We start from the raw sequence: 25,300 nt of genomic DNA, 5'->3' as shown, positions 1-25,300 counted from the left end.
ATGACATTTCACAAGCTAACCTTGGCTTGTCATACAAAGTTCAAATTATCGTATATTTATACTTATTGACCATGACATATTATCATGGGCTCTGCATTTTATAATATTTATATATTTCAGCTTGTTGTAAAACTGCTAATTGTATGTCTTTTACCTATTAGTGGGCTGACTTGCCTTAAAGGACATTTGTCCTCCTGTTCCTAATGTCTCTTGTAATGTGCATATAAATTCATGTGGTCTCCATTCAAGTGTAATATTGTCTATTTCATTGGAATAATTTTCTGTAGCAGCTCTGAATCAGTGTCATGTTTGTCTGGCCCTGAAATCTCACAGGAATGATTGTTTGGAGCACAGATGGCGGGGAAAGCGTTGTGTCTTTCTCTAGACACCAGCCACTGTTGCTCAAAATGCCTATCCTCGCCATGTCTCTCGCAGGCCTTCAAATATCTCATCCAATTAAGTCCACAAGCATATAACCTCCCAGGCACGTACATCTCATCTTTCGGTTTCTTATTTGATTTACTGACTGATAGGAAAAGAAAAGGGGGCAGGGTGTATTACACAATGTTTGCAGCAATTCATCCACACATTCATTTCTGGGCTGCAACCGGTCCTGATTTTTCTCTCCGCTCCGGTGGGAACGTCAGCAGATGCAGGCTACAAATAAGTCAGCACAGAGGGGGATGTGAACAGCACCTCAAACACATCCACATGCCCTGAAGAGACAGCAGTCCCCAACTGGCCAGAGGTTGACATGTCGATGTCAGTCAGCCCAGGCTAATTTATTCAAGAGGAGTGGAAGGAGAACAAAGCTGAGTTATTGAGATACAATAATTCTACTGGGTTATTAGACTGGACGCAAGCTTTCAAGCCTGCTTCTGAATCTGCTTATTGTTTCAGACAGAGGGGGTGCAAGTTTCTATTCATAATTTTTACAGATTCACAGAATTTACTGATTGTTTCCCGTGGGAAAATCAAGATACATTGATAACACTTTTTACAGGCTGCATCTTTACATTTTTTAAAGTGCGGTGTTTTCCCATGCAGTACTTGTGATAATATGTCACGTCACAGCTGGCCAGACATTCCCAGTATATATTGTATTTATAAATTATGAATAAATAATTGCGATTAATTGTTTTAGTTTAACGTGTTAAAAAATATTTTATTCTGACATGCTTTGGCCCCTGTATGATCACGCTAGCATTCATTCAAGTGCTTTTAAACCATTCAAGCATGATACGACTCAAAAATAAGAACTTAAAGGGTTAGTTCACCCAAAAATGAAATTGATGTCATTAATGACTCACCCTAATGTCGTTCCACACCCGTTAGACCTCCGTTCATCTTCGGAACACAGTTTAAGATATTTTATATTTAGTTCGACAGCATATCTAAGTCCATATGTCACATCAGTTGGTTGATTAGAATCTCTTGAAGCATAGAAAATACATTTTGGAAAACAAAAATATCAAAAACTACGACTTTATTCAGCATTGTCTTCTCTTCCTTGTTTGTGTTCAATCCTCAAATAAAGATTCAGACGGTTGTGAATCAGCGTATTGATTCATGATTCGGATGGTGTGCCAAATTGCTGAAATCACGTGACACGCGATCCGAATCATTGATCAATTCACTGATTCATAACCGTCTGAATCTTTATTTGAGGATTGAACACAAACAAGGAAGAGAAGACAATGCTGAATAAAGTCGTAGTTTTTGTTATTTTGGAACAAAATGTAATTTCGATGCCTCCAGAGATTCTAATTAACTAACGGACAACTTTGATGATGTTTTTATTCCCTTTCTGGACATGGACAGTATAGTGTGCGTACACTTAGATATGCTGTTGAACTAAATATAAAATATCTTACACTGTGTTCCGAAGATGAACGGAGGTCTTACGGGTGTGGAACAACATTAGAGTGAGTCATTAATGACATCAATTTCATTTTTGAAAATGAATGTTTTGAACATAATGTTGTTCCACACCCGTAAGACCTCTGTTCATGTTTGAAACACAGTTTAAGATATTTTATATTTAGTCTGAGAGCGTATCTACGTGTAGGCACACTATACTGTCCATGTCCAGAAAGGAAATAAAATCATCATCAAAGTAGTCCAAATGTGACATCAGTTGGTTAATTAGAATCTCTTGAACCATCAAAAATACCTTTTGGTCAATTTTTTTTTTTTTAAATACTACTTTATTCAAATAATTTTATACAAATAATTAATACACTGTAAAAATTATTTAGAAAAAAAGTTACCTGGTTGCCTTAAAATTTTGAGTTCATTGAAATTAAAATTTTGAGTTAATACAATGAACATTTTTTTAAGATTTGACAACCTTTATTAAAAGATTATTAAAAGATTTTGTAAGCATATTGGACAATTGTGTGTGTGTTATTTCTGATGACGCAGTGAAACATGCCAAATTGTGCTATTTTCAGGACTTATCACATTTTTTATGTGATTCAGATACAAAAATATTTTGAGTTTCTATTTATTAAACTAATTTCCTTCATTGTATCAACTCACATTTTTAATTTCAATAAACACAACATTTTAAGGCAACCAGGTTACTTACTTTTTTAAGTTAAACCAACAAAAACCACCACAAATTTTTTACAGTGTACCAATAATAATTACTAAAAAACTGTCACTGGCCCACCGGTGGGCGAAGTAGCCACTGCATGTTTAAAACAATTGACCAATCGCTAAGCCACGCCCGAAAACATGCCGATGCAAACTTGTGCGTATGGATTGTGCAAATCTGATGCCTATCCTAAAAGTTTGGACGGAGGGTGTCATCTTTTTCCTTCCCCAAATGTAAAACTCAAGCTAAGAAATGCCAGCCATAAATAAAGCAGTGTGTGAGACCCCATTCACAACTAACATTAAATGTCGACAGGATTAACAAAAACACTGTTTGCTTTAACGAACTGAAAAAACATGAGGTTTTTGACTGATGCAAATGATTACATATGATGCCGTATATAGACTATAAAAAGGATTGTCTTGGCTTTATTTTTTAGTTTTGTATCGTAGTTTGTTTAGACATTGTGCAAATTAAGACCATCATAAGGATTGTTGCAGTGGCTGTGTTTCTAATATGAATAAAACCCATCATGTTTGAGAGATTGGCTTTCTGTTATAAGGTTTCAGTAACTGTGTGGTTTTTGATGACTGGCTCAGGTCAGTATCTCTGGCTAGTGCCAGGTCTAAGGAGTAGATATACGACACGTGAGCTGTAAATATAAGCCGGAGAATCATTGCAAAGTTTTCAGGCTAATGTCTTGTGTTTATTCCACAAGATTTATTGATAAGTTTGATTTATAATTATTTGATTATTTTCTAATTTCACTTACCCTGTTGTGCATGAACATATGAGGCAGCTGCTGATTGCGCTGAGACCATAGGCTTTAGCTAAAATTTTAATGAAACTATTCTCTAATCGGTTGCATATTATGTCGCGGATATATCCCACGAATGCATACTGCAGTCCCTTTTTTCTTGTTCTCTCAGATATTTCACCTGTTCACCAAAAATGACTAATTATCTCCTCGGATGTCTGACACCTGCGCATACATACTGTAATAGACGTGCCAGACGCGAAAGCTTGACAGGGCTTAGCGAAGGGTCAATAATATCCTATATTTATCCTGATCTAATGTTGACAAACTTTACATCATTCGAAATCTTACAAACTCAAGATTCATCCTGTGAAAACCGTTTTGAAATCGGACCTTGCGTTACCATGGAAACGGTGATGTAAATTATTCTAGCGGGCTCCTCCCCAAGTGGCGTTGCCATTTTTCTTATTACATTTTTCAACTACTTTATAATAAAAACCTTTTCTAATCTTGACAAAACACATATCGTCTGAAAGGTCTGAGTCTTATGGTTCTATATCTGCAAACTGTTTTGTGATATTTAAAATATATATATACATTTGACACCGGAAATTGCATTTAAAAAATCAATGGATTTTCAAAAACACCCGTTGGCTATTTGTGGTACAACGCCAAAACAAAATCTGAATCAAAAAATGTTGTGATATCAACTTCAAATTTGGAACACAAATTGATTAGACATAGCTATGGCTTTGATTTGATAGTAATTTAGAATACAAATTATTTTGTAACATATATTTTATATTAAATATTAAATATCTAGTACTGTATATTTAATTTACAGTTAATTTAAACTTCCATAACTTTTTAAAGTTAAATTTTTTTGAAGTGATTTCACTTGAGCAATACTCTGCTGATATGTCTATATTCCAAAGCATTTTTGAATTGCAACCATTTAAGTTTGGAGAGTAAATTATCATGTATATTTTCAAAAAGGGGGCTGACAGTTAACAAGGTAATACAAAGTAAATATTTTACTTTGTTTGGTCATTAATATGGCGATGACAAGGAAAAACTTTAAAAAGCTAATTCTTTGGGGGGGATCTGCCATAAAGAAATCATATGTTTGGTCACTGTCTTAGAGGAAAGAAATACCACACTTCTCAAGTATTGTTATGGTTGTAACGGTATACTGTTATGGCGGTTTATCATGATATTTACGTGTACGATTATCATATCGTGAACATTTGCTGACAGCTTACTGTAGTTTTTTTTCTTTTTTTTCATAAAAGTTTTTATATAATAATAAACCAAATGTTCAGCCAGAAAACCCCATCTGTTTTTGTTCATGTAAGGGTCAGCTGATGATTATAGTAATAATTAACAGAGCAAAATAATAATGATTGTTTAATATACCTTGAAACCATGATTTTTTCTGAGATGATTATCATTACATGGAAATCTCATACCGTTACAAACCTAATTATTACATATAGAAGTATTATTCAGTTAGTAGCCAGATGGTGTTGGATAAGTTTTGTGCCCAAATTTTGGGGTTGAAACTATAAAAAATTAGGAGCAAGCACCATTAATTAGAGTGAAATTATAAGACTACTGTGGCTGATCTAAGGACAGACAAAATATTTTAAAGAAATGTTTGATTTTATCACGTTATACAATCCTCTACTTTAGAGTTTATAAGGCACTGTTAGTGATTGGCTGTTCAGTTGTCAGTGGATGCACTTTCAGCATCAGTTTCTGGATTTTGCTTTCAGCTGCCCTAAGGTTGTTAGATTATTATCTGTCTTAATATCTGGTCAGGTTCCCTAATGAGTTATTTACCGATCTGGACAACCTTTTGAAATCAATTCAGTCTAATTACCGTCTCGCACATTCCTTCCACCTAGTGAATTGTGCCTAAAAAGTTCTAACAAGCTGGCGCATATAGTAGTGAGTCTCCTTTTGTCCTCATGTGATTCTCTGAGGGGATTGGAAACCTTCATACTGTATGTTTCATTTGTTCATATGTGAGTGAATGGGGTGTAAGTATAGTATGGATATAAACCCTCTTGTGAACATATAGTGGGTGGCAAGGACAAACCAATCGCTGTCGCTGGTATGGCACTGACTATAGTCCCCCTATAAAAGTGGAAATGTGTTGAATGAAATGCAATAATGGTGAGAAGATTTACTGAGCTGCTGAGTAACACACAAGTCTTTACCCACTGGTTGAACTAGGGAGATTCATTTACTTGTCATAATGGAACAACAAGTGCAAAATCACCTCACTTTAGACTGCAAACTCCACCTGCTGAAAGGAGAACATTCTGTGCTAATATTTGGAAGGTTTGGTTATGTCAAATGCTACCGCTTTTATTGTGGTGAGTGTCATTCTTGCAGTGTATTACAGGAATAGTCTTACGGCAATTCGTACATATATTATACTCTAGGTGACTAATTTGTACGAATTTCTAAGTTTTTTGCTTAAATCATACATATTTGAGTTGCACAAACGATTTCGCACGAATTAACTAACCTCAAAACCCACCACTAAACTTACCCGTCACTGTGGATTAGACAAATCTTACGAATTCATACAAGTGAGTTCACATTTGTATAAAACCTCGTACAAATACGTACAAATTCGTCATGAGATAGCATTAGAATAGTACACCTAAAATGAAGTGCAAATTGCAATGGATGTTATTTACAAGTGCAAATAGTGATGGATGCTATTAACACAAAGTGAAAATAGTGATATATTCTATTTGCAACATGTAAAAATAGCAGTTCTTTACAATATGTAATAGTAATTAGATGTTATGTATGATTTATTTTGGCAGATACATACTATTTGCACCTCAGGTAGGCTGTACATTAACATGATGCAATAATATTCGCGGTGACAAAAGAGAGACTGAAAAGTTTGAAAATAATCTATTGTGTCACTTGAATAAACACCTCTTTTTAAAAGTATCGGGTCCAGCTGGGCCACCTCTTGATATTATTAAACATTTTGTTAGGCACTTTATTGAACATTTTCTTCATTTTTATTAGAAGTAAATGCCTTTCTGATGTGATATGGGAAAAGGGAGAAGAGCAAGCTCAGCAAAAGGTGGATTCTAACCCGGGTCAATTACAATAAAACCTAGTTCCATGAGCTAGATTGAGTAAACCCAGCCTGATCTGCCGGCGATTTGATTTTGATTTTCACTCAATCTGGAAACCTGTATATTCATTTCTAATGCTTCTGTTACACTTTTGCGGGAACCAATCCCAGATTGGCTTATCCACCTGGCACACTATTGGCGGGTTTAAAACGATGACAGAGAAACAGGTCATTGCCCGTTGATCACGCATCTTGTGGTCTGATTGGTTGAAGGACTATCCAATTGCATACAGAGTCATTTGAATAATGCCAGCTGATCGCCTCTTGTGCAGTAGAAAATACACAGCAGACTCCCCAGACCTATGTTCAATCTTAAATTGAGCTTGGTCTGGTGATAGCCAGACTATCCATGAGCCCTACGCTCTATACTCTTTTAATCCTGTGTAGCCCGACCAGGCATGGTTAATGTAAATAGCACTGCCAACAAGGCGCGCTATTTGCACTTGGTGTAAATAGACACACGGAAAATGGCAGCTCTTTCATTTACTCACCTTCATGTTGTTCCAAAACTGTTTAACTGACTTTCTGTGGAACACAAAGAGAAATGTTGAAGAATGTGCTGCTCTTTTTTTAATACAGTTACAATGAATGGAAACTGGAGATTTAAAAGCTGCAAAAAGCATTCATAAAAGTTACCCGTTTGCATCTTCTGAAGACATATAACTGATGCACATTCAATTGAAAAGAGAGAAAATAAAAATGTTGGGTTCTATCCATTGGTTGTTGATTGGATGAAGGAAAATCTGAATGTGGGCTTGCAGTCAATTGTAAGAAAGGGCCGGGGTTTTCAAGTGAAACATATGCATGGGTAAATCATTCATATTATATTATTTATACTATTATTATACTTTTGGATATTTTTCAAAAACTCACCTTTTATGTTCCACTGAAGAAAGTCATGCAAGTTTGGAAAGACGTGGGTGAGTAAATGATGACAGAATTTTCTAATATTTCAAAGACCGGTAGTGAAAATGGGAGTCTGGTTGAAGAGAGGTGTGAAGTAAGCTTGATTAGGGTTAGATTGGGTGAGAGGAGAGCAGATGGTTCGTTCTGACACCTCTCTGGTTTTTAGAGAGCCCAAAGGATCTGGCATGAGTGGATATGTAGTTTATTGCCGTTCTTTCAGAGCTCATCATCGCAGCTTTTTGAAACCTCTCAATTTTGTGTTCAAGTTGAATTTCAAACGAAACCCTCTCTGTTCTCATTATTGATCTTTCCATGCAATTCTCGTCATTCTGAGGCCTTTCTGACTACAGAGATCTGTTGTTTAAAGCAAACACAGTATACCTGGCAATCTAGATATCATTGATATGACAGCTGGGCTGGATGCATTGAAACCGCCGAAAGATTAAAAAAAAAAAAAAGAAGTTTCTTTTCCATTTCCTGTGTGGAAATCGAGTTCCCAGTTTGTTAGAAGTAATAGGTTTTCAGTGGGTGTAAGAATGTGTTTTCGCTCTCTTCCCTTCTCTTTTAGATCTACTTGCGTTTCCTAGACTACGAGATGCAGAACTCCAATGAGTGTAAACGTAATTTCGTGGCGGTGTACGACGGCAGCAGTTCGGTGGAAGACTTGAGGAGTAAGTTCTGCAGCACGGTGGCCAACGACGTCATGCTGGTGACCGCGCTGGGCGTGGTTCGGATGTGGGCCGACGAGGGCAGCCGAAAGAGCCGCTTCCGTATCCTCTTCACAACCTTCCAAGAGCGTAAGTCTCGCACACAAAAACACACTCACCGCACTTATAGCTCTCCTACCCAACTCTCATGTGTGTGTTTGCTGTGCTTATTATTTCATTATTTACAATGAATAAATCTCATGAAGAAACATATTTAACATCAAAATGACAAGAAACTATTGGAAATGACACTGGTGTTCAAAAGTTTGTTGAGTCTGTAAGATTTTTTAAAGGTCCCATGGCATGAAATTTATTTTATGAGGTTTTTCAACATTAATATGAGTTCCCCTAGCCTGAATATTGTCCCCAAGTGGCTAAAAATTTCGATTGGTGTAAAATGAGTTCAGGCTGTCTTTCTCTGCCTTTGAGAAAATGAGAGCTCAGACGAGCTGATCTTGAATTCTCCTGTTATGACGTCATACCAGGAAAGGTTACCGCCCCTTCCTCTGCTCCGCCTGCCCAGAGAATTAGTAGAGAATGGATTCAGTTTATCAGAGGATGTCAGCAGCACAGGCCATACGGATTCAACAGTACCACCACAAACATTGAGTAACAGTGTTCATTAATGTCTGATCTGGGATCAGTGAGTTCTGATGTGTAGCTAATCATTCAAGTTCACACAGACTTTCTTTCTAAATCGTGTAATACTGTCAGTCCCGCCGCTGGCCGTCTTGATGCATCAGGGAATCAAGCCAGTGACTAAAACAATCAGCTTCACGCCAATTATGTTAGCAGCATGAGACAAATCTGTTATTTAAATAATTAAACTACAGAGAGCGATCAAAGAACACTCTTTATAATGTTTGGATCTGTCAATCACACGTTTATCTGCAGTACACACTTGCCCAAACTGCCGTTTGAATGACGCTGCTCATTGTGCTCAACAGAAGCTCTTACTGTATTCATGTCGATGTCGTGTTTGCTGTTAGCTGTGGTGAAAGCATTTTGTGAGAGAAATAACGTTGCAAAGTTCACTCGTGTTTATTCAGAGCTCGCAGATACAAACAAAATAAACTTGCGCTCTGAAAACCTCAGTAAAATAACACTTTCTCAGCAATCTTTCCCCGTCTCTCTCTCGACTGGTAGTGAGTGCTCCTGCTCGCCTGACTAAGCCACGCCCCCCTCCGCATGTAATCTCATTTAAAAAGTAAAGACAGCCAATCACAACAGTGGGTGTTTTCACTGAAGACTCACAGCAGACACTCCTCTTGAAACAGAGTATTCCAGACAGAGGGCTAAAATCAGTATAGAAAAAATGCCTTTTATTTCTAAATTATGACATTTTAAAAACCATACTAACAATATAAGTACACCCCAGGAAACATTATAAAATAATAAAACAATCCATGCCATGGGACCTTTGATGTTTTTGAAAGTCTTTTATGCTCACCAAAACCATTATTTTTATCAAAACTATTTTAATAACATTTAACAGTTTTTACAGTAAAGGTTTTCTATTGTAATATATTTTATTTTTTATTTTATTCCTGTGATAGCAAAGTTGAATTTTACTCCAGTCACCAGTCACTTGATCCTCAGAAATCTTTCTAATATGCTGATTTGTTGCTCAAGAAACGTTTCTTATTACTGTCAGCGTTGATAACAATTGTGATGCGTAATATTATTGAAAACCAAGATCAATTTTTTCATGATTCTTTATATTAAATAGAAGGTTCAAAATAACAGCGTTTATTTGAGATAGAAAGCTTTTTTAACTTTATAAATGTCTTTACTTTCACTGTTGATCCAATGAATGCATCCTTTCTAAATAACATATCTTATTTTATATATCCCTTAAATGCATACCATGGGTCTTTAGAGACCCAGGACTTCATTCACTACACCCCCCACCAAGTTAGACATCAACTTTCTTAGTATTCTTCCATCAATTCAATATAAACAATATAACAAGAAAAAAATAATACAATTATAATAGATTGCCTGTTTTTTCCCATTCATTTTTTTGTCAAAATTGTATAACGTCCCTAATGACCTGAGGTGTGTAACAGTATAAGTATATTTTTATCTGCACAACAATAATTATATCTTTGATGACTGAATAAGTGCAATTTTGATACACAGTCAGGGCTCGACATTGACGCTTGTCCGCCTCCGGGACAAGTGGATTTCTTGAAGGGACAAGTGAAAGATAATTTTACTTGCCCGACGGACAAGAGTCTGATTAAAACGCCAATAACAAAAAAATAATGACCAAAATGCAAGAATGATTCTGCATTAATTTAGCGTAAGTGGTGATTGATAGTGGATATGGATAATATACTATAATGTAATGAACTGATGGTAGCAACACGCTGTTGACGCTCATCGCATCTCGAGAAGAAATCAAAACAAATGAGCACCGCTCACACTGAGAAATTGCAGCAAACATTCAAAATGTGACGTTTTTATATTACTGTTAACAACATCACACAACAAAATTTGATTTTTTTTCCCTGAATACCATCATGACTGAAAATGACTGATTTCATATGACAGTCCCATAAACAATTAATTAACATTTAGCCACTTACATTTTAGATGTAAATATTGAGTGTTTTTGTTCTATTTCAGCAGTGAAAATAGTTCCAAAAAAAAACTGATTGAGCACTGGTAAGAATATTGTTTAACAATAAGTTATATTTACAACACACACACACACACACACACACACACACACACACACACACACAAACAAATCTAATTTTTTCCCGGACAAGCACATTTTTCACTCAGACAAGTGAATGACCGATTTACTTGTGAATGACCGATTTTACACATGAAGATGTTCAATGTCGAGCCCTGGCTGTGATGTTTCGCTCATAGTTACTGCAGGCAGAAAACAAAAGAATAGGAAGTATCATCAGCAAAACTTGAAATGGCTCAGGGATTTAATGCAGAGCAAGTACTGAACGCAATCAGATATTAGTGTCACTGTTACTTGATGGTGGATCTGGTGAAGAAGCTGTCAGAGATCAAAATATTGATGTTGAAAATCTTAGAGAATATTTTGAGATTGTTAATATATAAATCAGAAGCTGAAGGTAGTGGTAAATGAGCTCTGACGAGGGCAGTGATGATGGTATAAAACATCTGCTCAAACTGAACCCTTCCAAGCTTCAAAAGATAACAAAATATGCTTTATTTTATTCTTCTGTAATTGTTACTATTATAATCTAATAATCATATATCAGGAGTTTTATATTATTGCGACAGGTAGAGATCCATCCGTGTTAGATATAGATCCTAATAAAACCCATCATGCCTTGCAGCAAGGATGGGTTTACACCCCTGTCTACATGTCTGTACAAAATTTGACAAGCACCGACATCTAACAGTTTTGTACTCATTCCCTTTTTTATGAACACACACTTAGCAAAAATGCTTGCCCACTCTCATTTTCACCAGCACATTCATACCTGACAGAACACTAAACCGAGCAGGGCTTGGGAAATGAAAACAGCTCATCCATGTGTCCATTAAAGAAACACAGGCTATTTATTTAGCTGGTCATGTCCTGCCAGTGATTTGAGTCACAAACACTCTATAAATCTTCCATAACCCTCCTGAACAGACCGGTAAACTGGTTTATACTGGTGTTTATACTGGTGCTGGTGATTTTTTTTTCAGGTTAGAAAATTGTAGTTTGAAGGGATATAGGTGACCCAAAAATAAAAATGTCATAATTTAGTCACCATCATCGTCTTTCTTCAGCAGAACACAAACAAACATACTGTTAGTAACCAAACCATTTTGGTTACCATTGACTTTTAAAGGGTTAGTTCACCCAAAAAATGAAAATTATTTCATTAATTACTCACCCTCATGCCGTTGGACACCTGTAAGACCTTCGTTCATCTTCAGAACACAAATGAAGATATTTTTGTTGAAAGCTGATGGCTGAGAAAGGCTTCAGAAAGGCCTCCATTGGCATTCAGTACATTCACACTCACATGACCCAAAAAGGCACTTAAGACGTCGTTACGAAGTCCATCTCACTACAGTGTCAGTACAATAATTTTACAATGCGACGAAAATAGTTATTGTGCTTACAAAAATCAAAATAACGACTTTATCCACCAAGTTATTGACGTGAACTCGACACATGCGCGAGAACATGACGTAGATCCGCCGCTCAGATACATGACCCGGAAGAGGAGGAGCGCCGCTATTGCGTGAGTTCACGTCCGAGACCCACACGGAAGACAATAACTTGGCAGATAAAGTCATTATTTTGATTTTTTTTGCGCACAAAAACTATTTTTGTCGCTTCATCAAGTTATTGTATAGCCTCTGTAGTGAGATGGACTTCGTAACAACGTCTTAGTGCCTTTTTGGGTCTTGTGAGTGGAAATGTGCTGAATGCCAATGGAGGCCTTTCTGAAGCCTTTCTCAGCCATCAGCTTTCAACAAAAATATCTTCATTTGTGTTCAGAAGATGAACGAAGGTCTTTCGGGTGTCCAACGACATGAGGGTGAGTAATTAATGAAATAATTTTCATTTTTGGGTGAACTAACCCTTTAAAGTAAAACTTTAACCTAAAATATCTTCTTTTACGTTCCACAGAAGAAAGAGATTCATACAGGCTTTGGAATGACAAGATGGTGCGTAAATGATGACAGAATTTTTAATTTTGGGTAAACTATCCCTTTAACTTGCAAAGACAGTCTTTTCTAGTGAAGCAAGGGCACAAATTATAATACATTCTCCTTCGAAATGAAGCACATCAACTATTTAATTAATTAGCATGGGAATATTATACTGTAGCCCTGTAAAATCGTTTGCATACCTTCCCTTGCTGAATATAAAAATCACCTCCCCTGTTCCCTCTGCTAAGTAACCTCTATAAAATCACAGGCTACAGGGAGACCACAGATGCACAGAATTACAGGATTATTCATTTAAGGGATGAGCTGTTTCTGCAGGGACAGAGCATTTTCTAGGAAACATGGGTTCTGCGGTGGTGTCCCGCCGCCCGGGCGTCTTTGATTTGGTGGTCCTGCGGAGTTGGAGTCGCATCTCTCAGGGTGGCAGCGCTAGAAGCATCAGAAACTATAAAGCGTAATGGGGGAGGAGAGAGAGAAAAAAGAAGGAACGTGAAGGATGGGTGCTCTAAAAGAGGATGAAGTATTGTGGGAAAGAAGGGACAGGAGAGGAACGATAAAGATTGAGTATCTGGCTATGAGAGGAAGTGCTGAGAGAGAGGAAGTGGATATAGGGTGATAAAATAGGAGTTTAATGTTTGGCTGGTATAGCACACTCATCATTAGTGCACACTGCCAGCATCAAACGGCTTTCTTTGCTATGGTCTCACCACCGTTCCTGTGACGCCATTTGTCTTGTCCCAGTGGTCTCTAAACATGACCCCAGCCTAATCAAGCCGTGCCGATGCTGATGGGTGAAAGATTAAAAGGAAACGATGCAACCATCCTCACTGTGCACAGCAAAAGCAGCGTATAGAACACATACTGCACATACTGCGATTTCCTAAGTTTTATGTACTTCTAATGCAACTGATGTGCATTAACTGACACTGTACCCATATTTCAATGCAGAGGATTGTAAAGTTCAAAACCAGACAAAATTGTACATATTAGTAAAGAAGTTTTCAAACTGGAATATTGGGTACCCTATGATGAGGTACGGGCATCCAAAAAACAAAAACATATATATATATATATATATATATATATATATATATATATATATATATATATATATATATATATATATATATATATATATATATATATATATATATATATATATATATATATATATATATATATATATATATATATATATATATATACTGTAAAAAAAAAATAGAAAAAAGTTACCTGGTTGCCTTAAAATTTTGAGTTTATACAATGACAATTTTTTGAGATTCGACAACCTTTATTAAAATATTATTAAAAGATGTTGTAAGCATATTGGGTAATTGTGTGTTTTATTTCTGATGATGCAGTGAAACATGCATTTTCATGATTTATCAAATTTTTTATGTGGTTCAGATACAAAAATATTTTGAGTTTCTATTTATTAAACTAATTTCCTTCATTGTATCAAATCATTTTTTTTAATTTCAATACACTCAAAATTTTAAGGCAACCAGGTTACTTACTTTTTTAAGTTAAACCAACAAAAAACAACCAAATTTTTTTACAGTGTATATAAATTGCATAATATGCAATTCTGCATATGCAATTCTGTGCATATATATATATATATATATATATATATATATATATTAATTGGATGCCCAGCACCTCATGCAGCCGCATTTATGTATGTATTAACATACTTTTTAATTATTTTTTTATGATAACATTGACCAAGCTTATATATTTTATATATCTACAGCTTTCATATTTTATTATAATGTTCATTTTAATAAAACATTACAAAATATATAAACATACAATTAAACCATAAAATTACTTATATATGTTGCAGGACACAATAGTTCATTTATGTAAATGAGGAGAGCAAAATAAAGTAAACTGTGACATATTATACCCAAAAATACCCAACATGCCTGGACTACCAGTACAATTGATAAAGATTTGAGACTAAAATTATTCAGACTCTTTGGCCTGACCATGCACTCTCACAAAAAAAAGGTACAGTGCTGTCACTTGGGTGGTACCCTAAGGTACAAAAGTGAAAAGGTACATCTTTGTACCTCACCCCTAAAGGGTGCAAAAGGTACATATCAGTACTTTAAGAGTGCAAATTAGTACCTTAAAGGTACATAGCAGTACCTTTTCAGTTTTGTACCTTAGGGTACCGCCACAGTGACAGCAATGTACCTTTTTTTCTGACAGTGTTTTGCTGAAGTGTAGCTTGGTAATTGGTTGACCTAGAATGGTATTATTTAATTGTGTACATAAATTTAACAGCTGACGGCTGATTGGTTGACATTACTTCCCCTTCTTTTCTAAAGTTATCTGACATTATTAAGATGAATTTGTTCTGACAGAGTTTAACTTAGAGTTCTTGTCATATTTCATTATCATAAATATAGCGAATAAACTGTGATAATGTGAGAAACTGTGTGTGTGTGTGTGTGTGTGTGTGTGTGTGTGTGTGTGTGTGTGTGTGTGTGTGTGTGTGTGTGTGTGTGTGTGTGTGTGTGTGTGTGTGTGTGTGTGTGTGTGTGTGTGTGTGTGTGTGTGTGTGTGTGTAATAACAGGACACAAATGACAAAAACAAACGTGTGTGTCTGTCTGTTAATATTATGAAATTTGTGTGTGTGTGTGTGTGTGTATATATATATATATATATATATATATATATATATATATATATATATATATATATATATATATATATATATATATATATATATATATATATATATATGGCCCTTGGCATCAAAAAGTAAAAAAAAAAAACCTAGCACTGAAAATAGTAAATGAGCAATTTTGTGCACAGTACCAGACTGCAGCATAGCAGCACAGCTTCCACTTCTTCTGATTGATTGCGGGGCTTTAATGGACATTAGTGTGCGTTTAAAGAGAAAGGCGGATTTCCTGAAGCATGCGGGAGAAGAATGGTTGAAGGAATGAGTCTGTGGTCTTGGTTCTGAGGCCCTTGAGGGTGCGGAAAACACATAATGCTCTTTCTGAGAGGGAAAGAGGCAGCTGCGCGCCTGCGTTAGTCTTCGTGAATGGCGATAGGTGGATTTGTGTAGGAGCCCAGTGTCTTTTGTGCAGACCTATCCAGTGAATGAACACAGGATGTGCGGTTGCCCGGGTAACACCCCTGCATAACTTGTTCAGGCACTTACTTATGCACTCCCTCTCTCACTCGCTTTCTCCCTCTGGTTTGCTAGCCTCAGCAGCCGAACGGGGGAAACCACCATCCGCCGAAAAGTGTGTCTTGCTTTACTATACAGGAGTGACTGAATGGTTTTAATGGGTTTTTTTTTTACAGTCAGATTCTTACATATGACTAATTCAGTACATTTGAAAGACTTTAAATCTGAAAGAATTATGTCAAACTCTGAAACAATTTTCCCTCAGAAATTACAAAAAAAAAAAAAAAAAAGTCAATAAGAAACATAAAGTAACATGAGACCTTGTTGTAAAGTATCACTTTTGTTGTGAGGTCTCTGGAAAATCATTTCTATGGCGGATGAAGCGATTTTATTTGAAAGAAAGTCTAGTCTCTTTCAGTGCCTTGTTTAGGAGAAGTACAGGGCTGCAGCGCCACCTTGTGGTGGGAAGTGGAACTGAACCAGACCCTGAAGGCGAGAGTCGTGAGGACAGCACTTCTGGAATGATGAGTCATCCTAATTTACGTTGTTATTTCTCACCTGGGAACAGCTTGGGAATACGGTCATTAATAAATCCGCAAGGTACATTCAGTCAACCTTGAAGCTGTGTTATTTTAGGGGGATTTTTGTACGAACAAGATGATCTACGTCCTCTGCAGACTGCAAAATGTCAAGTGAGGTATGTGGGAACTGGCCACACATTGGTGGGCGTGGGAGGTAGCCTACTTATGCGTGCGAGGTGATTGAGACCGAAGCTCCGCCCCCTCTAAAAGTCACCTTGGCTTTAACTGAGCCTTCAGATAGTGATGTTGTAAATGTTATGCGAGGCTCTCTTTATGCGTACTCATTTATCATTTTATGATTTCAGCTGAGACATTCATCCATTTTTCAGCTCAAATGGAGACTGTTTGAACACCCTCGCTAATATATTTTTCACATATGACACAAATATTAGATTCATCTTCTTTGATCTTGAATGATATTGGTGCTTTTGGAAATTTTAAAGTACTTGCAGTTTGTGTCTGCATTAATTATCATCACCATGTATGCGTATATCGACTCTTTCTTGAGGTAAAACCAGAATAATATTAATAGAAATATTACAAAATATCTGCAGCTTCTACAGACATGGACTTGTTTCCATGCATATTTGAAGAGCTGTATTAAAATTCATGCGTAGCAGAAGGCAACAGAATTTGATTTGGTTGGTTTGAGTAATGGGTTTCTAAATTTGAACTGTATTGATGCACAGACACAGTCAGATATACATCCAGTGTGATTTGTGAGATTAATTGTGTTCAGGGGATGAGATTATAGACAGCATCTTATTAACAGGAAGAAATGAAGTGTAATATGATATTAGCATTATCCATTTTTCCCTCTCCTCAGCTCCCTGTGAGGCAAATACTTTCTTTTGCCACAGTAACATGTGTATCAACAACACGCTGGTGTGCAACGGAGTCCAGAACTGTGTCTACCCTTGGGACGAGAACCACTGCAAAGGTAAACTGTACTTTTTAAGAAATCCAAAAAAAAAAATCCTCTCAAATCTTTAGTGGTTTGAATGCATATCTCGGCCTCAGTTTTCTTTAAATGATACATGGGAGAAGAATTGTTTTAAAGTTTGTCCCCTTCTTGTTCGTGTTTAATAGCTTGTCAAAAAATATATCTTGCTGGCTTCACAAGCCCACAACTTGTTATAAAGCCCTCAAACTTCTGCGCTGCGGTTCAATGATTGACTTTGCACTGTTAATGCCTTTGAGAAAAATGAGCAGGCTACTAGAAATTCATTTGTATATTTGAATGGCTGTGGCTCAGGCTAGATTTGAATAATAACATCAATTCATGAGTGCAGTTCAGCTATATATGTGCTTATATTTCACATAAGCTGGAAATATTGCTGGGATGCTCCATAGAAGATACAGGAGTGGTCTTTTAGCTCAGCTTGTTTTTCACAATACTAGGGGAGTTGTTGTTTTTTATAAAGGCCGAGCAAACATCTTTGACATCAAACATTATTTTCATTGGCAATTAAAAGTAGAATTGAATGGATGTAACAAATAGTCAAGTTTATTGAATAGGCTAATATTCATATTGGTGGCCCACTAAAAATTTAAGTAAAAAAAAAAAACTTTTCAAAGTGTATTTTTTTTTTAGGGTTGTGTTTAACACATTTTAAGCACATTTACTAAAGTAGATTTATTTCATTTTGCTTTCTAAAGATTTATTGTAAATTAAGATTATTTTATTTTGCCTTAGCCTACTTTTAAACAGCATCAAAACAAAAGTTAAAAAAACTAAAATATTACAAAATGGTTACTTTTTAATTATATAATTATGCCTAAGCATTGTGTGTGTATATATATATATATATATATATATATATATATATATATATATATATATATATATATATATATATATATATATATATATATATTTATTGAATTATAAGTGGATTTATATTATATGATAATTAATAAATAACATGTTTCTATTCAAATATCGTCTGCATGTATATTTGTATAGAAATGTTATGTATTAAATATCATATATACATTTAACTTTATATTACAATGCTTATTATTTTCCTCAGACCAAGATGAACAGTAAAAACAAAAAGTATAAAAAGAAAAGGTAAAAATTTAACAAAAATGCTACAATAAATATTAATAAATAATTCATATTAAAATTGTATACAAAGAGCATGCAGATAATATATATATATATATATATATATATATATATATATATATATATATATATATATATATATATATATATATATATATATATATATATATATATATATATATACATATATATATATATATATATATATATATACATATTTTTTTTTTTTTTTTTTTTTTTTTTTAATTTTATAAAAGCCAAAATATTGAATCATAAAGCCTTAGTTTGGGGTTTGTCTGCACATCTGAATGCAAATGCCTTTCTCCGCTGAACCAAAGCCAGCGCAGATGTTATACGCTCACTGTGCTACATAAATGTCAAAGCTCTCCCATTAGAATGATTTACTGCTTCTGTGTGCTGTTTGTAATCTCTTTGATACAACTGTTTCAACAGAAGGTAACCTGCAATGACATTGCATGCCTGCAGTAATCATTTGTTATGTTTCTTGTGTTTCTGCAGAAAAGCGGAAAGCCAACATCCTGGACAACCTCAATAACACCAACGGCACCATCATCGGCGTGACGTGCTGCATCGTACTGATCTTACTGGTCGTATCAGTGATCGTTCAAATCAAGCAGCCACGGAAGAAGTACATTTTGAGGCGGGAAGACTTTGACCCCACCATGTTCCAGGAGGTGTTCCAGGAGCCACCGCATTACGAACTGTGCACTCTCCGCAGCGCGGCGGCCACATCCGCGGACCTGGTCGAGCTGGCCGAGGACTTTGAGAACTACCACAAGCTGCGGCGCGCCTCCTCCCGCTGCGTTCATGAGCATCACTGCGGTTCCACGCAGCTGTCCAGCAACAAGGGTAGCCGCACCAACCTGAGCGCCCGTGAGGCGGCGGCGGCCATCCTGACGGACCTTCCACCACAACCCATGCGGCCACTTCCTCCCCAAACCAACCGCAGGAACATTCTGGTAATGAGACACACCTACTCACAAGATGCCGCAGATGCCTGTGACCTAGATGATGAACTGGAGGAGGTGCCCACCACTAGCCACAGGCTGTCCAGACACGAGAAAGCAGTGCAGCGGTCAGTATCCATTGATCTTTGATATTACAAATTCATCATAATGCATATTTTGGAAGGATTTACTCCCACTTTAATTTTTATTCCTCTTTAGCTCCTCTTCCCAGCTTCTCATTGATTTTTTTTAGTCTTTTCTTCTTTGTTTTTTGTTTAGTTTTTTGTTTTGATATTCTCTTTTTGAGACAGCATCATAGTCAGGGTTGAGCTTGTAAAAGCTGAAAAAAATCAGAAGATGCATTGGGAATATTCCTAAATTATGTTATTAGCCCTCTATTCGCAAAGGGTGACACTTTTAAATGTTAATGTTCAGCCAAAGACATGCTGCATGAAGATAGAACTGAAAAACAAAACAGACTTTATTCAGGTCTGTTTTCAGTGAAAATATATGTAAAATTATCAAAAAAGCTTCTGTTTTAACAAGGGTTCCTTTCGCAGTGGAACTCTACACTGTGTCGTGGAGTTATGGGAATGCTCCTTGTGAGCGGTGTCTGAAGCACTTGTGTTACATGGCCATTTTGATTGGCTACCATAGTCAGGTGACGTATATAAGTGCGCATAGAAAGAATGTTATCATCTTTTTTGTTTTCTAGCTCTTCAGCTCTCAGGCCAGATCCGAAAGCCTGCTCGGCAACTCCTTCCAATCTGGCGGAGAGCATGTTATTGCACCCGATCTAGTTCTGAGGATCTGGGAGTTGGGAGTTGAGGTGGATGTTTTGACTGAGTCTGTCTCCTCCCTCACCCTCACATAGGAGGAGCTGGTCAACGTAATGATCCACTCCATAGACAAGTTCAAATTAGATTGATCTATTGAGAGAGAGGAATCTACGCCAAGCAGGCTGGGTGAGCAATTCTTTGTGGGTCATAAGCATCCTGCAGTAAGCCTTTCTTTTCTCCTTGATCTCCACACTGAGATGGTGAGACTGTTGGAGGCCGTGTTCATATCCCTATAATGAACAGTTATGCCAACATTAAAGGGCTCGATGAACACAGATATGCTGGGATGCCACAGGTTGAGGAGTTGCTTGTGAGCTATCTTGTCTCTGGCACGCTGTCTTCATTGCAGGCTCCAGCAAGGCTTGTTAGAAAAGCAAATGTGAGGCTTTGCACACCATGGTGGTGTTACAAGCCCACATATAATATATACATATACCTTGAAAGTAGTGAGGGATGATCTCTAGACATAGCCCTGGAGCTACGCTGCAACACCCATCTTGCCCTCCATTTCCATCGGCCCCTCACTTGCTGCCACGGTTGCACGGAAAGGCAAAAACTTCAGTAGGGAGTTTTTAGAAAACGTTGACTTCTTAGCCTTTAAATTTGAACAAGCAGAACTCACAGGTCACTCGCCCTTGCTCCCTGCTGCGCTACAGCCCTCCCTCTACAGCTCCTCCCCCATCACAACGGAGCCTGCCGTGAATGCACAGGCTAGTAAGCAAATAGGGCCACCGATGACGGCAGATAAACAGTTATGGGACATTCACTGGTACGACGAAACATCAACAATATAAGTAATAAATAGCTAGTAAGATAATATAACGGTAACTAACGTTACAGTATGCAAGTAATTATTCTATCAATATGTAATGTTAAAAAATGGTTTGCTAATACATGATTTCAACAACATGACATGCCAGTGAATTAGTAGGTTTCAGTAGTTGCTTTGCACAGTGCGTGACATTTTATCTGTATGTTATGCGGCTAGAGTCAAGCAGGGATACTTATTTGTCAAGCAAAAATCTGGCTAACTCTACATCGGTTTTTAATCCTTCAGAACACTTAGCTCCCTTCACCTCGGAAAAGCTGCTCCGATATATACCCTCATTTTATTTCAGGCTCTATCTAATTCTTTCTTTCTGTCTTTTTTAACATCGTCATCTGTCATTTTCTGTTTTTCCCGTCTTTATTTTATGAGCAAGTGCCACTCAAGGAATTGGCAGTTTGGATTGTTTGTCTGGCGTAAGCAAAGCTGGAGCACACCGGTGATCTTGAATTTGAACGCCTGTACACGCCGTGCATGAGAGCGCATGAGAGAGGGTTGTGATCAGCAAGCACACAAGATTGACACTGCTAAGACACTCCTCCTGGCTCTCGTTTGGTTTGTTTCTTGGTTGGTTGTTTCTTACTGGGAGCGGTGTATTTCTGCAAATGGCAATAGGACCACTGGAAGGAGCCAGAGGAGCTTCATTTTTTTTTACAGATTATCTATCTCATATTCTACTGTTAGGACATAATGACAGGTTTAACAAATATGTAATCAATACATATTTACAAAAGTTACCTACTGCAGATTTAACCTCTCGGACGAAAGATAGAGCTATTCTCTTGGATACCCCCGGTGACGCTTACTGGGCTTTTTGGCACTGCTGTTGAGGTAAAGGTCCAGAAGTTCAGAGGTGGTTAAGTCCCCTGTGCTTGACCGATATATCCCCGCAATTGTTCCTGGCCCCAACTGGAGACAGGATCAAAAGGAAACCATTGCTACCTAAGCTCCGCCTCTAAGACAGCGACCTTGTAAGAAGTGAAAGAGGGACCTAAGTGATGTAACTCTATTAGTCTGGGAATAGAGGAGAATTTGCTTGATTCACACATAAGAGAAGCACTGGTTGAGGTTGAGTTTACTCCCTCCTGTATGAATATTTCGCCCCCCCCAGACATGGATGAGGAATTTCAATAACTGCCGCAGGGGTTGGGCCTAACGTGAAATACATCATGCAAATTTCCTGAAGAAGTGGAAGCAGGAGCTCTCTCCAGCATTTAGCTATGAGATTGGGAGATAATATTTGTCATGACTGTTCACTTCAGACTAGTACAGTAATATTGGCTAAGGTATTCACTTTCCCTGAGCCTGGGAAGCGCAGGTGCTTTCATGTGAATAAGTGGCTGCATATTGCCACACTTCCCTTGGAATCACACTAGTTGAGTAAAGTTGGTGTGCTCAGATTTATGACCCACTTTTAGTTACAGAGTGTGTCCCCTTTGGACAAACTTGCCACACAAATAGGGAGAAGGATTTTGCTTTAGTGCCCGGTCCCTTTGTTTGTTGTGTCCTCAAATACTATTAGGCTTCCTTAAGTCTTCTTAGCAGTGAGCTATACTGTTGTAGAGGAGGTAGATGGATTATAATATTCACTCTCTTGTTGTCTACAGAAAGCTTGGAAAGCTATGGAATTATATGGACATGCTCTCTGGCGTATTGAAAATATGGGCAATTATGCTACTCGCGTCCAGTGCTTCTTTTCTGAAGTTTAGAGGTCATAGCAATATGCTCCCTCTATAACAGTTAGGATGTGATAAATAGGGATGATGGTCAAACAACACAAATTGCATCCCACATCATCATTGGTCAGCTTTCCCCTTCCGCCACTAGGAGTGCAGAGGTGTTAGCTATGTGCTCCTGTCATCATGTCAATCGTAGATGACAGTACAGGAAGATTGGGCAATACCGCTTTAGCCTCCCACTTCCTCTGCTGTCTCCTTCGGTGGCATGGGGCTGAGAAGCATTAATCTGCTTCTTGCCGAATCACATTCATTTTTGGAATAACAGGCTGGCACTTCCCCCTATCTAAGCCTCCTCCTAGATTGGAGGTTACATCATTCTGTTCCCATACATGTGTGCAAATGCATGTCTACCATGTATGTGGTTTTGCTTTTGGTAACTTACAGAGATGGAAATATGAGCTTTGTGTCATCTAAAGGTTTTAGATCCAGTCACTGTTCTCCACCGCAGCTTTTTCCGTTAGTTATGTGTTCTATGCAAATCTCAAGTGCTCTGCTCTCCACCCAGATATAAAAGCTGCTGTTGGTTGATTTGATGGATAAACTCACGTCTGTGATTAGACTCTTGTCATGTGAAAAGTGATGTTCTCTCCTGAGGCCTCTACTGGCCCTCAGGACAGGATGCTTAATAACTGCCCCCTGGGAGAAGGTTGTCCCTCTGGAACTATGGCTGAGAGTCCAGGTGGCAGTCCTCTAGTCTGCTCCTTATCTTTGGTTGGAAAACAAAGGAAGGCTGATGTCTCCCTAGTCTGTTATACTATCTATATACAGTTTTATGTTAGTTCTGGGTCAGTAGGTGCACTGTATGGCAGTCTTTGGCAGCAGCTTAATTTCGCTGATGATTTCACTGCACAGTGATCAGGCATTTGGGCAGTAGGGTGTAGTAGGTATTTCGTTCCTATAGTGTGTATAACTCCATGATACAGTGTAGAGTTCCACTTCAAAAGGGAATGTCTCAGGTTATGGCTGTAACCATGGTTTCCTGAGAAGGGGAAGGAGACACTGCATCATTTTTTCAAACATTTGACATGCCTGTACGTCTTCCTTTAGACAAATTAAGCTGATTCTAGAAGTTTTTTCTAGGTGCCATTATATACTCTGCTGCTGCGCCTGTGAAGTCACAATCAAAATTGCTGTGTAACACACTTTCAAACTCTGGCTCCCAAGGAATGTTCCCATAGCGTCAACTTCATGACACAGTGTCTCATTCCCCTTCTCAGGGAACCATGGCTATAGTCATAACCTGAAACAATATACAGACTATTGTTCAGAAGTTTGGGGTCAGCAAGATTTTTTTTTAAAGAAATTAATACTTTTATTCAGCAAGCATTCTTACAATTGAAATTGACCATAAAGAAATGTATAATGTTATTTCTATTTCATATATATATATATATATATATATATATATATATATATATATATATATATATATATATATATATATATATATATATATATATATATATATATATATATATATATATATATATATATAATTTTTCTATCAAAGAATTCTGAATTAAAATGTATCACAGTTTCCACAAACCTATTAAACAGCACAACGGTTTTCAATTGATAATAATAAGACATATTTTTTGAGCACCAATTCAGCATATTATAATGTTTTTTGAAGGATCATCTGACACTGAAGACTGGACTAATGATGCTGAAAATCACAGCAAATTACATTTTAAAATATATTAAATAGAAAACAGCCATTTCAAATTGAAATAATATTTCATAATATAACGGTTTAACTGTATTTTGAGCAAATAATACAGCCTTGGTGAGCATAAGAGACTCCTTTCAAAAATACAAACTTTTGAACAGTAGTGTGTATTCTTGAGTAATTTGAAAATGACAGGGTTTATAAAGTCATTTTCAGAACTAGACCCCAAACAAATGAAATGTGCATTATAATTCCGTATGCAAAAAAATACCATGATATTAAACATACAAGCAATGATATTCCAGGTTCTGCCTCATTGGGTCTCTAAACAAACATGAATCTGAGTACAACACAACTAGGGTGTAACAGACAATCTGAAGGTAAGACTCTTTAAACACACTCAATTTCATGTATTTAATTGTTTGTCTAGTCAGTGTCTGTGAGTCAGTTTGTTTGTTTTCTTTTCTTTTGTGTACTATTTATTTTGTGTTTTGTCAAAACCCTTCATCATTGTCATTGAGATGGTCATTATTAGAAAATGTGACCATCTTGCTTATTGGTGATGTCCTTTTATATGTTGCTTGTCATGTTTTCTTTATTTGTTTGTTCTGGCAAATCAAGTACTCCTGACATGATGTCAAAAGTATGG

At 36.9% G+C, this 25,300-nt stretch overlaps 1 protein-coding gene across 1 annotated transcript in view; it reads left to right on the top strand.

The window, feature by feature from the left end:
- The window catches only part of neto1l (neuropilin (NRP) and tolloid (TLL)-like 1, like), a 142,926-nt gene that overhangs the window by 113,778 nt on the left and 3,848 nt on the right, over nucleotides 1-25,300 (top strand). The window contains exons 7-10 of the mRNA XM_067434919.1: nucleotides 8,000-8,228; nucleotides 17,366-17,479; nucleotides 19,130-19,706; nucleotides 24,957-25,031. Of these exons, the coding sequence (XP_067291020.1) occupies nucleotides 8,000-8,228; nucleotides 17,366-17,479; nucleotides 19,130-19,706; nucleotides 24,957-25,017 (981 nt within the window). The 3' untranslated portion in view covers nucleotides 25,018-25,031. The remainder of the gene's footprint in view (nucleotides 1-7,999; nucleotides 8,229-17,365; nucleotides 17,480-19,129; nucleotides 19,707-24,956; nucleotides 25,032-25,300) is intronic.

This window comes from Pseudorasbora parva, chromosome 24 (genome assembly GCF_024679245.1).
Source record: "Pseudorasbora parva isolate DD20220531a chromosome 24, ASM2467924v1, whole genome shotgun sequence".
Classification (NCBI taxonomy): domain Eukaryota; kingdom Metazoa; phylum Chordata; class Actinopteri; order Cypriniformes; family Gobionidae; genus Pseudorasbora; species Pseudorasbora parva.
Note: the sequence above shows the minus strand (reverse complement) of the source record. Positions and strands in the feature narration are given on the sequence as shown.